Here is a 12682-nt window from a genome sequence, read left to right on the forward strand (position 1 = left end):
CACAGACATAATTGTTGATGTATACATTGATTCTACCATTCCCTAACAATTTAAGCTTTTAGGAGTAACGAGCATGGTATTGTTATAGCCCAAGGGAGATTCTAGGTATGAACCCTATGGAAGGATATATTGACTGGGAATGCTTGATGTGTCGGAAGCTTTGATGCGCCCTCATTGACATCTTAAGTTTTTGTTATAGTGCTTGTGCTTTTGGTAAAGGGGAAGAAATAAGCTTTTAATATAGTTAATTTTTTTTTTTTTTTTCCTGGTTAACAAATAAGGTTTGATATAGTGCTTTAAGCTTTTGGTAAAAGGGCAGAAATAAGCTTTTGGTAAAGGGGAAGCAATAAGCTTTTGATATATTGCTTATAATACTGGTGAAGGAGAAGGAATATCATTTGAAAAAGAGTCATTGTTGGAAATATGGAGAAAAGGGAGTGGGCTCCAAGTGGAGTGGCTTAACCAATGAATGTATTTCTTGCTTTCAGATCAACTTTTGAAGACTTGCACAGACACTAATCTGAAGCATTTAAAAAAGAAGTTACAAAAATATAGAAAATAAATAAAAAATATAGAGTAACAAAAGTTAGAGTGGCCCGCTTAACTTTAAGGTCGGAGATGGCCACTAAACTCTATATCTCTTAGAATCCGAGTGTTAGACTCACGCGCAACTAGAAGACATCAAATTCACAATGAGAGGCTCACTATGGCACACCCATGAGTTCCAAAATAAAAATTAAAAACCTTTTGTCTCTTCAAACCAAAAGATACATGTATATGCAGATGGAAAAAAATAGCAATTAGAATATTATCATTGGAAAAGAGCAGTTGAAATATAACCGATCAAGAACAGCAGTGTCTCCTTTGATCTATAGCCAAATACCATATAAAATAAACTTTGAGAACAGATTAATAGTTACCATCTTATAAGAAATGTAGAAGTTTGAAATGTAAAGTTGAAGAGATTAAAGGATATATACTAACCAAAAATGACGAAATCACCACAATTTCTAATTGGTTGTGATAAGAGAGATCAGGGTATGACCTTGTAAACAAGGCCAAAACCTACCTTGTCTAACCAGATTCAAATCAGCAAAGTTGTTTGTATCAGTTGAAATTCCCCAACATCCCTAACACCCCCAAACCTCCCCCGCGGGGTTACGTGCGCAAATAAACAGGAGTAATTAATTTTGAGATAAGTTTTAGTTGTTTGGGAATTTTCAATTATGTGTCAGTTATTGGTTATAGTAGGAGTTATTAGAGAAGTGGTGTTAGTGGAGTAAGAGGTTGTAACTCTTTGTAATGGTTATCCTATCCTATTTAAGAGGAAAGACCAGCAAAAATAGAGAACGAATGAAATCCTAAAAATTATCTCTTGATCTTATCTTGAGAAGAGGTTGGCTACCTCCCAATAGGCCGGGACGTTATGGCTTCGTCCATAAAGCCAACCCTATCTTTTTTTATATTTTATTAATTTCTTTTATCTAAATCCCTCCCTTATCTTAATTTTCCTATTTTCTCTCTATGGAATCCCTGCATGCATCATCTGATATCAGAGCTCAGGCACGGCATTCACAAGTGGATTTTTTACAATTTCTCTCTAGAGAAATGAGGTCATAGCTTCCTCGATAAAGCCAAGGGAAGACTACCAACATGTTAAAGCAACTTGAGAGGATCTAGATGCAATGAAAATTCAATTTGCAGGAAGTGGTATTGAAGACAAGACCAATCTTAATGAGGATGGAATGTTACGTGCACAAATAAGCGGGAGTAGTTAATTTTGAGATAAGTTTTAGTTGTTTAGGAAATTTCAATTATGTGTGAGTAATCGGTTATTGTAGGAATTTTCAATAATGTGACTCTTTGTAACGATTATCCTATCATATTTAAGAGGAAGGACCAACAAAAATAGGGAACGAATGAAATCCTAAAAATTATCTCTTGATCTTATCTTGAAAAGAGGTCGACTACCTCCCAATAGGCCGGGTCGTCATGGCTTCGTCCGTAATGCCAATCCTATCTTTTTTTATATTTTATTAATTTCTTTTAGCTAAATCCCTCCCTTATTTGAATTTTCTATTTTCTCCCTTATACGCATCACCCCCCACGAAAAAAAAAAAGAGGTTTTGGATGGGTGAGGAAATATCTTGTGAAAATTGTCTACTGACATTACAGTAGTTCAATGAGCATCAGATGACTGGAAACCCTTGAGGCACGTGCCCAAATGCTCTCAGTCATCCGATGCTCACCGCACCTTAATGTTCACTCCAAAAGATGTGGTCACGGGAAATCTCACAGACCTGCACCCTCTATGGGTGTGGGACTCACCTCAGGCGTGCATGATTGACACCCCAAGGAGGTAGAGATCTGTCCCCACCTGTCCCCATGTGGTGAGTTGATCCGCATTTTGGAGTCCCATGAGCCACCCCCTCTTGCAACTTCTACCCCACTCCCTATGTCCTACTCGGACCACGGTTTAAAAAATCGTTGAATCAGATTGTAGATTGTGAATCGGCCAATTCAACTTGGAATCAGCACTGACCGATTCGGATGCCAATTCAGAGTGCAAACCGTAGCACACACCCCACTCTGCGCAACTCCCGCCCTACCCATTCAAAATGATAAATGGCTAAGCCTTTTTTTGATACACAATACAACACAGGCGACCAGTTTTTTGGTGCGTTCCTTTCTTTGCCCTGCTACTAATGCATCTGCTCTCAACCCTACAGCGAGAGTGAAAAGTGGAGCAGTGGGAGACAAACACCTTGTCACTTGGTATTGGGCTTTACTGCTTCATTTTTGGGTTAAGTTTATGAGCATGGCCGGTAAAGGTGGACAATCTTTCTTGGCTTCTGCAAGACAACAAGGCGCCCCTTCAGTTGAACAGGTGAACCTTCGTTAAAATTTCCTTCTTTCTCTAGCATCGCCAATTACTTTCCTTTTCTTGATTTTGCCATTTGGGGTTTTCTTAAATTTAAGGCATATTGCTTACAAAATCAGTAGGCACTAGAGTTTCACTGTAAAATTAATAATTTTATGATTTATTAACAATTCTACTTGAATTATATAGAATCAAAATTTCATGACTTCGGATTGGATGCAACATGAACATGTATAAAGTTTTGACTATTAATTCTTGTATTCCTGTGCATTTCTTTCCCATTCTGTGGCTTATCAGATTCTAAACTCGATGATGTGTTGGAGCTAAAAATGAAATTTACTATGGATGAACCGTGAACGTGAAAAATCCAGTGTTCAAAACTGAACAGATTTGACCACGGGTGTTGCGGAAAGAGGTGTGGGATAGCAATTGCAAAGGGGGATGGCTTATGGTAGAGTGGAAAGCAGGGTGGAGGGTGATACACCTGTGCAATTTCAGTCTGACTTAGTGGAGCAACAGATGCAGGATTATGTATAGGATGATGAATTGGGAGAAGAGGTAACAACAAGAATTGATACAGCCCAGCCAAGTACAGTGCCAGGCCTAAGAGGACTAGGAAAATACCTGTGTGGGCTGCTGATTATGTCAACAACACTCTAGAACTTCTAAAGGAATGATGAGTTATGAAAGCAAAGGACAACTATTAACTCCTTGGCATAATATGCAAGGCATGTCTGTTGCATGACTGTAGAGAATCTTTAAGAAGAAAATAAGAGGAGAGATTATTGCAATTACTTGAGAATTAATTTGTTTATGTCATTTAACTCCACAGTAATCAGGTTTAAGGACAAATATATAAGTCATGAACAAACTGTCTGAAGAAGGCAACAAAAATCTTATTCGCTATGTTTTTCTTGTTCTTCAAACTTCTCACCCCCTTCTAAAGGAGTCTCACCAGCTTGAAATTTGTCTTATCCATCTCAGCTCATTAATTCTCTCCCTTAAATCCAAACCTCCATCCTATCAGAAGGTGGGGGAAATACCAAAGAGAGGCCAGTGGAGTGGGGTGCCACCAGAGGGGAGGGGAGTGGTAATTTAGGGAATTAGAATTAGCAATGGAGAAATAGATGTGAAAGTTTGTTTTTTTGGAGGGATCAGATAAGAATAATTTTTGAATAAAAGAATTTGATTCAAATATCGCAAGTATAGGGGAGTGAGATAAATTTTCCTACTTAAAATGTCAGCCCTCTTGCTTAGCTAACAGTCACTATTTACACTATGGGAATGAGGAACCATTGATATGCAATGTTCTTTTTGATGGAGACAAGTTGGAGCTCTATTTTAAGGTACTATGTGACTGACGAATCATTGATATGCAATGTTCTTCTGAAGACAAGGTCATCAATGGTTTGTACCTGTGGGCACGGAGACCACTAGGTGGGGCATCCATTTGGTTGGTTATAAGATTAATTCTATTCACCAGCTAGCAAGAAAGGAACTGAATTTAATTTGGTGATGATCTAGTATTACATCAACAACTGTTATTGTTGGGGTACGTTGTCTTGTATTCCGTCGTTTGCATAAGTGGGTTGATTCTGAAGGGCCGAGGGCTCAGAGGAATCAGTCCACCGTGTGCGTTATTTTTGTTACTAGTGGGTCCATGCGGGTGTTTTGGAGTAGTAGCTCCCGATAAATTTTTTTAGGTGTATATCAGTATTTTGGTAAATACCTACATGCATAGGTTTTCACTATGTATTTGTAGCGAGGGTTCTTTCTCTATAATCAATCAGATAGGTGTGAGGACTGGGGACGAGTGGTTGTAATCATATTCTCATTGATAGTGAAGGAGATCCCATCTCACCGTGGACGTAGGCAATCTTACCGAACAATGTAAATCTTCGTGTTTGCATTGTGTGGTTGTGAGTTTGTGATTCCCATTCGTTTTTTTATTTTCCTGCATCGTTTTAGGTTCTTGTTTCTTAACGGTTAAAGCTCTACATCTTCTCTATTTACAGTTGCATTGGTCCATATGATCTGAATCTCCCACACTACATATTTTTAACCTTTTTTGTATTCCGCACTTTAATAAATGCCTTCTGGAATTTATTCCTCTAGGTAAGAATTCATAATATGTATCAACCTGAAGTATGGAACCCCAAACTCCGTTCTGATTCTCACCGAGGTGTGATATCAGAAATAGTAACTGCATTTACAGAGGAACTGACAGAGTAAGGCTGATTCATTTGGATTACAACTCTTCCTAGAGCAAATGCAGGTTTTGTAGGTTGAGGAAGATCTCTAGAATCACTTTCTAACATAACGATGACATCCGACATTGTTGGTCTATCTGCTGCATCTTGCTGAACACACAAAAGTCCAATATGGATACATCTCAATACTTCTCTTCTTGGGCAAGAACTGATCAATGACAGGTCTACAAAATCCAAGACTTTGCCTTCACCCCATAGTGTCCAAACCTGTAATTTTTACAACATATAAAATTTTCACTTCCAAATTTTCCAATCGAAAATAAAATTCTAATTGAAGTGTCTAAAAGACTTACATATGCCAAGAGGGTATGACCATGTTCATTAAGGTAGTAGCTGTTGTTTCGCTTTCCACTTATGATCTCAAGCAAGATAACACCAAAGCTGAAAACATCAGACTTCACTGAAAATATCCCCTCCATTGCATATTCTGGAGACATGTATCCACTGTTTGAGATAGAAAAATTATTGAAGGAAGAGTTATTAACTGGGTAATAAACATACTAGAACTAATACGGAATAAACACGGTATATTAGGTTGGTTCTTCCCTTTCTTGTTCTAAAATAAATTAACAATTAATCTTTATGTAAATGGTTAAGAGGAGGACGATGCTTACAAGGTCCCCACAACTCGTTTAGTGTCAGCTGTGTTTTGATCTTCACAAAATATCCTTGCCATGCCAAAGTCTGAAATTTTTGCAGTCATATCTTTGTCCAACAAAACATTGCTAGGCTTCAGATCCCTATGAATGATCTTGAGTCGAGAGTCCTCATGAAGATAAAGAAGTCCACGGGATATACAAACGATGATGTTATACTGTGTTCTCCAATTGAGTTGGGATCGCTTTATGGGATCTAAGTAAGAAATTTTAGGGAAAGAAAAGGGCATCGTCAGGTCATATTTAGAACTTAAATTAGGTCTCTAGCCATAACTCAGATTAGGGAATGAGTTCATTTCATGGAAATTCTTTGTACTCACAGTATAAATAAATTAATATAGATAAAAAGTGAAGGGATAGAGGGTCCACACCAAAGATGAAAACATCAAGGCTGAAGTTAGGCATGAATTCATAGATGAGCAGCTTTTCCTCTCCTTCCATGCCATAACCTAAGAGCCTCACAAGGTTCCGGTGTTGAAGTTTTGCAATTAGTTTAACTTCATTCTTGAATTCATCTAAACCTTGCCATGACCTCCTTGAAAGTCTTTTAACCGCTATTTCCTTTCCATCTGGTAATGTTCCCTGTGAATTTCTTCGAACATTTTAGAATAAATATGAACACCACAACCACCTAATCCAATCTCTAATTAATTAAAGAAACTCTTGTTACCTTGTAAACGGTGCCAAACCCACCTTGCCCAATCTTATTTGTATTTGAGAAGTTGCCTGTAGCAACTCTTATGGCTTCATAATCGATCAAGGGCAATTCTGATGAGGAGTCATCAATTTGATAACCTTGCAGAATATTACTGTGCAAGACTAATGTGCTCGTCTGACCTTCCACATCAATTCTTAGTGGACGTTGGCTATTTTCCTCATCTGAAGGAAAAAAATTAAATTTGAACCAGAGATGGTTACAACTACCGTCTGCAATGGTGTCAACTAATATATATTTACCTTCTTGGGTTCCCTTCCTTCTCCTCCACAGCAGGTAGGCACAGAAGCCACTGGCAAGAAAAACTGATATAGATATTGCTACACTAGCTTTAATCGAAACCAGCCTTGCACCTCCTCCTTTTAAACGCAGGAGAAGAAAGAAAAAATGAATTACGTAGAAGTTATTTGGAAACCAATCAAACCAAAAGGAGTCCCTTTCACCTACCAAGTTCGAACTTTTGAGATGGAAATTTTTTTTTGGGTGAATATGGGATGGAAACTTACATGGTATCAAAGCGGGTTTTCATCGTATCTACATGTCTGCAGTATGTACTGCCACACATGCGGGTTCAGTCCCACACACACATGGGAATCCCATCTACCGACTAATTTGAACTTTTGAGATGAAAACTTTACAAAATTAAAAAACTGTTGCTTTGATTCCGACAAGACGATTATCGGATATTAAAGATGTCATAAGTACTGACCCTTTTCAGGTGAAACTTGGAATTTCAGATTGCAACTCCTACCAAGAACCATTCCTCCTTGACGTGAAGAGCAACATCCTATGAGGTCTGCCATGGACTGCTGAAGACAAGTTTCACAGTCATCGCAAGATATATCTGGAGTACACTGCACCAGACCAAGTACCTTGCCTGTTCCTGAGATTGTAACCTCTCTAGTGGCAAACCTACGGTCAGAAGAATTTGAGGTAACCTGGCTGATTAGTTCATTTAGCAAATCATTCTGAATCTGGAGGAATTGATTTGGATTCAACAAAATGGGCTGAAGATCATTCCAGTGAGGTAACTTTCCAGCATATACCATCGTAGAGAAGATCATCTGGAACGAATAGTGCACTTGGCAATCCTCGTACCAGATTATCGCTTCTTCCTTACTAGGACACAAAGTGAGGATCTCTCGACTCGCAGCCTCAACACAACTCAAACAAACCTTGCTGGTCACATCGCCTCTACAGAGAGCAAGTCCATAGACTTGGTCCTTGTCACTGCCCACTGAATAGTTGCAAAAATATCCGTTTGAGAGAGAAGTTTTAGAGGAAAGAGAAGAGAGAAGGAGCTTAAGGTTAGTCCCGAATGTGCTGTTGGGCGCATAATCTTGTGTTGAATCCGGGCAATCGGTATGAAGAAGATCCTCTGCAGCAGTACAGGGGCTGTTATGGGCTACAATGATTAGTGGACATGAAAGCAATAATAGCAGAATAGATGATGCATCTTTGTCCATCCTTTAGCTACAGACAGACAAAATTATTTGAGTTCTAAGAGAGAGGAATTGAAGGTTGGAACTTGAAGGAGATTTGAAAACAGAGGAAGAAGCAGAGCATCCTCTGCAACACTACTTTTCTTATGCTCTGTTTGTTCTTGATCTCTCTGTCCTTGCATTGTTTCAAGAAACTTCAAGACCAAGGAGAGGGAGATTCACCTTGAGGTTTGTCCTTTGTGAAAAGGGAAGTTTAAGACAGAAATTGGTAAAAATTGGTAAAAACTGGCTACTCCCTTTAGACTGCCCATGGGAGTTTGTGGAAAACTTTCTAAGTGAGAATATTCTTGAGGGGGACCAGAGGTGGAGCAATTTCTCTAAGTAAGAATGTTCTTGCGGGGGACCAGATGTGGAGCAATTTCTCTTAAGTAAGAATATTCTTGGGGGGGACCAGAGGTATGAAGAAGATCCTCTGCATCAGTACAGGGGCCATTATGGACCATGGTGATTACTAGACATGAAAGCAATAACAGCTGAATAGGCATTATCTGAGTTCTACGCGAGAGGTATTGAAGGTTGGAACATGAAGCTATGAAGTATATTTAAACTTGAAGGAGATTTGAAAACAAAGGTAGAAGCAGAGCATCCTCTGCAGCACTCATTTTTTGACTTTTCTTATGCCCTGCTTGATCTTGATTTCTCTGGCTTTTTCGTTATGTGCCCAAGGGAGAGGAATATTGTAGGTAATGTCCTTGCATTGTTCGAAGAAACTTCAAGATAAGGACGGGGAGATTCATGTTGAGGTTAGTCCTTTGTAGAAGGGAAGATTAAGACAGAAGAAGTAACATGTACAAAGAATACAAACTTTCAAAGTGAGAAGATTCTTGAGGGGGACTAGAGGTGGAAGTTTTAAGTGTTTAGTCATGGGCTGCAGGTAGAATGCATTAATTTGGGTCATATGGTTGCAGCTTCTGCATTGATAGAAGTCCAAATGATAGCTCCTCCAAGTTAGTTATCTTGGGGAAATTTCCTATATGCGCATCCGTTAGTTTTACGGTACAAAAGGATGATTTGACAATTCCGACTAATATATTTAGCGAATGGCAGTTTGGACTAGTGACACGTCAAATTCAAAATACACCTTCCAGTAAAGCTTTAATTTTTTGAATAGGTAAACCTCAAGATTTCTTGCTTACATGTCAATTTTCAGTCCAACGGAACTTGCTAAGTGGCTACGTAAAACATCAAAAACTCAGGCCTACAAAGATGGGGCGTGGCTATTGTGCAGGGATCCCTTTCCCTACATAGTGACACAAAACAGTTTCATCCAATGGATGCAGGTCATAAGCCGATATATGATTGTGTTATTTCTTTGCATCTGTTTTTGTCATTGTAATTGCTTCAAATCTATTGTATAACAAAAACCCTTTCACATTTTGGTCCAACTAAGAACATGCTGAAATACAAATTTGTATACTCTTATCAAATAAACTAGATTGTACAACTAAAAATGACATACCCAGTGCACGAGGATGTACCAAGGTCCCCCAAGAGAGATCATACAACTGAGAAGGATATTTCCTTATTTTAATTGATAATTATTATTATTATTATTATTTTCACTCGTAAAGGTTGAGTCCATGTAACTCAGCGAGGAATAACATCTGTAATAGTTACATAATTGACAGAAATATCATCCATGATTGTCGAGGTGAATCGGCCGACGGAAAACGCAGGCTGTTGAGGTTGTGGAAGAGAAAGAGATTCACTTCTCAACATAACGATAACATGTGACATAGTGGGTCTATCAGTTGCATCTTCTTTAGCACACAGTAGTCCAACATTGATGCATCTCAACACTTCACTCGCACAATAAGTCTCTACTAACACTGGGTCCATCAATTCCAAAGCTCTTCCCTCTTTCCATAGCTGCCATGCCTGCAATAGTCGTAAAGGAAAGTTTTGAAACCAAGAAGATTAGCTGTAAAAAGAATAGGATGAACCAAGGTAACCAAACCTACATAGTCTAGAAGGCTGGGAGCGTGTTTGGACCGATGGAAACCAGCATTCTTTCTCCCACTTACAATCTCTAGCAAGAGAACTCCAAAGCTAAAAACATCTGACTTTGTGGAATATAGTCCCTCCATAGCATACTCAGGAGCCATGTATCCACTTTTGGAATTATTCAGGAGGAAGAAAAGTGGATTAATTAGAGCCATATGATAAAGATGTATTCTCTCTAATAGAACATTAATGGGAAAACTTTTCACTTACTATGTCCCTACTATGGTAGCAGTACTAGCTTCAGCATTATTTCCAGGAAAGATCCTAGCCATACCAAAATCTGAGATCTTTGGATTCATGTCCTTATCTAGCAACACATTACTGGCTTTTAGGTCTCTGTGAATGATTCTAAGTCGAGAGTCCTCGTGAAGATAGAGGATGCCGCGGGCAATTCCACAAATGATGTTGTAACGTGTACTCCAATCAAGAAGAGCACGTCTCCCCTGATCTATATCCGAACACAATATAAAGTGAACTTAGAAAGCAGAGTCATGGTTACCATCTTATAAGCAATGTACAAATTTGAAATGCTAAGTTGAAGAGATTAAAGGGTATATATATATATACTAACCAAAAAGTACGGAATCAAGGCTACCATTAGGCATGTACTCATAGACAAGAATTCTTTCTGCTCCTTCTGCACAACAACCCAAAAGCCTAACAAGATTTTTGTGTTGGAGTTTCAATATTAGTGATACTTCATTCATAAACTCCACTGAACCTTGCTCAGAACCACTTGAAAGCCTTTTAATGGCTACTTCCCTTCCATTAGGTAGTGCTCCCTGAGTACACAATCATTGATTTGAATAATACTTTTTAGTCACAAACATTCCAAATCCAATTAAGAGTTAGTCTACCCTTTATCCTTGTGAACCATAATTTCTAGCTGGTTGTGATAAGAGTGATCATGGTAGTACCTTGTAAACAGGGCCAAATCCACCTTGTCCAAGCAGATTCAAATCAGAAAAGTTGTTTGTAGCTGCATGTATGGTAGCTAAACTAATCAATGGAAAGTCTGGAGGTTTCATTTGATCCTTTTCGGCACCAGTTTGTTGTGACAGAACAGCTTGACCAATAACTTTGCTCCTCTCTGGATTGAACAACAAGAATTTTTTTTTTTTTTTGGGTGAATGAAATATATACAATGAAGCCCAGAACTAACCCCTTGCAACTGAACACAAGACTATCTACTCAAAAGAATACCTAATCTACTACTATTTTATGCAACTATTTATTGGGTGCTCTTACCTTTCTGGCTTCTTTCCCTCACCATACGGCAGTAGATACAGAAACTCAAAAGAATTCCTGCTATACATGCTGATGCGACGATAAAGAGAACATTTTTCGATACTTTCTTCTGGCCACCTGCTACTTAAAACCAAATAATTGTTGAATCTAGCTATGGTTGGAACCAAAGGAACACTAGAAAATGAAATTTGAAATACTAACCAGAACTTTTGGGAACTGATGGAGAGTTATATCCACTTTTTCCTGTGTAGAAGTCATATAACTCATACCTTAAATAGCAATTCCTACTCATAAGTCTTGCCCCCCTAGGATTATAGCAGCAATGAGGAAGCTCTTCTATTTCAATTTGTAGGCATCTATGGCAATCAATTTTAGATAGGTCCATGGTACACTGAACAAGACCATATAAATTCTCTGATGCAGTATAATTATTTTCTGCAACCGCATACAAGAATGATGAATTGGAAACCTGATCGGAGAGTTTAGTAAGCATCTTTTTCACAGCTTGGCTATACTTATTTGGCTCTGTAATCTTTAAAGGACTAGTTTGATTAAGAGGTGTAGTATCATCCACCTTCCCAAAGAAATTTTGATCAGAGTAGCTCAATTCACAATACTCTTCCCACACTGATGCTTGTTTTCTATTGAGACATAGTTTCTGAATGTCCTGAATTGCATCGTCGACACAGCGCTTGCATTTGTCTAGGCTATCAAATCCTAGGCAGAGAAAGAAGCCATATACTCTGTGTGGATCATTGCCAATACTAGTGTTGTAATAGTGTGAGACTGAGAGGGAAGCTTTAGAGGACAAGGAATCAAAGAGGTTTTGAAGATTATTATGGAATGGCCCATTGAGTGTGTAATTGGTTGTGTTTGTACAAATAGGATAGGGAGGATCTGCACCACAAGGGCTCTGAAGGGTAGCTAGAAGAAGGGAATAAAGAAGGATCAAGTAGCAAAAGCTTTTTGGGATAGCAAGGAAAGGAGCCATGTATGAAGATACTGAATTGTTCAGGTTGGTGCAACTCAGTTAAGCATTTTAAAATGACTCTCCATGTGGGAGTTGAAGAGGACCTTTGGGTTGAATGGAAGCTCTTAACAAGTCCATTAGACTGAAATTTGGAAGCATTTTCATTCAGTCTAATGAACCATTTCTTAAAAAGGTCAAAACAGTGCCAAACAAACCCCAAGTGGTATCTCTTACGCAATTTGATTTTAATGACAAGACTCTCAGACTCTTTTTAAGTCTTTGGGGCCATCGTCTGCGTCAATATTCCACGTTCCAAAATGAAATTGTGGTCTTGGACGCGACCACGACCATCTCCATGGAGAGAGAGATGACTTAAAGAACCACGCGACGTGACATCCACCCATAAGTTAAAATTGTCTCTCTAGTGGAGTACGCT

General features: G+C 38.7%; 2 protein-coding genes and 1 long non-coding RNA gene across 4 annotated transcripts; 1 reads left to right on the forward strand and 2 right to left on the reverse strand.

Annotated features, from left to right (window-relative positions):
* Positions 1 to 2675: 2675 nt before the first annotated feature.
* LOC122076165 lies at positions 2676 to 3427 on the forward strand. The gene is made up of 2 exons (XR_006139453.1): positions 2676 to 2887; positions 3179 to 3427. It is a non-coding gene; the product is annotated as an uncharacterized LOC122076165 (long non-coding RNA).
* Positions 3428 to 4983: 1556 nt separating this feature from the next.
* LOC122076163 (cysteine-rich receptor-like protein kinase 15) lies at positions 4984 to 9231 on the reverse strand. Its single transcript, XM_042641471.1, has 7 exons — positions 7232 to 9231; positions 6765 to 6881; positions 6478 to 6686; positions 6179 to 6389; positions 5766 to 6003; positions 5445 to 5595; positions 4984 to 5358 (listed from the first exon to the last, which is right to left on the reverse strand). The coding sequence occupies exons 1-7, from the start codon at positions 7986 to 7988 to the stop codon at positions 5056 to 5058; spliced, it is 1986 nt and encodes a 661-aa protein (XP_042497405.1). The 5' UTR covers positions 7989 to 9231; the 3' UTR covers positions 4984 to 5055.
* A 190-nt stretch (positions 9232 to 9421) lies between these two features.
* On the reverse strand, positions 9422 to 12409 carry LOC122076164 (cysteine-rich receptor-like protein kinase 10). Of its 2 annotated transcripts, none has more exons than XM_042641473.1 (7): positions 11478 to 12409; positions 11277 to 11393; positions 10946 to 11118; positions 10600 to 10810; positions 10239 to 10476; positions 9986 to 10136; positions 9422 to 9902 (listed from the first exon to the last, which is right to left on the reverse strand). In XM_042641473.1, the coding sequence occupies exons 1-7, from the start codon at positions 12265 to 12267 to the stop codon at positions 9612 to 9614; spliced, it is 1971 nt and encodes a 656-aa protein (XP_042497407.1). In that variant the 5' UTR covers positions 12268 to 12409; the 3' UTR covers positions 9422 to 9611. The 2 variants fall into 2 exon arrangements, with proteins under 2 accessions (XP_042497407.1, XP_042497406.1); XM_042641472.1 differs by having other exon boundaries at positions 11277 to 11396.
* Positions 12410 to 12682: the final 273 nt, after the last annotated feature.

The sequence above is a fragment of the Macadamia integrifolia genome, chromosome 4, assembly GCF_013358625.1.
Source record: "Macadamia integrifolia cultivar HAES 741 chromosome 4, SCU_Mint_v3, whole genome shotgun sequence".
NCBI lineage: Eukaryota > Viridiplantae > Streptophyta > Magnoliopsida > Proteales > Proteaceae > Macadamia > Macadamia integrifolia.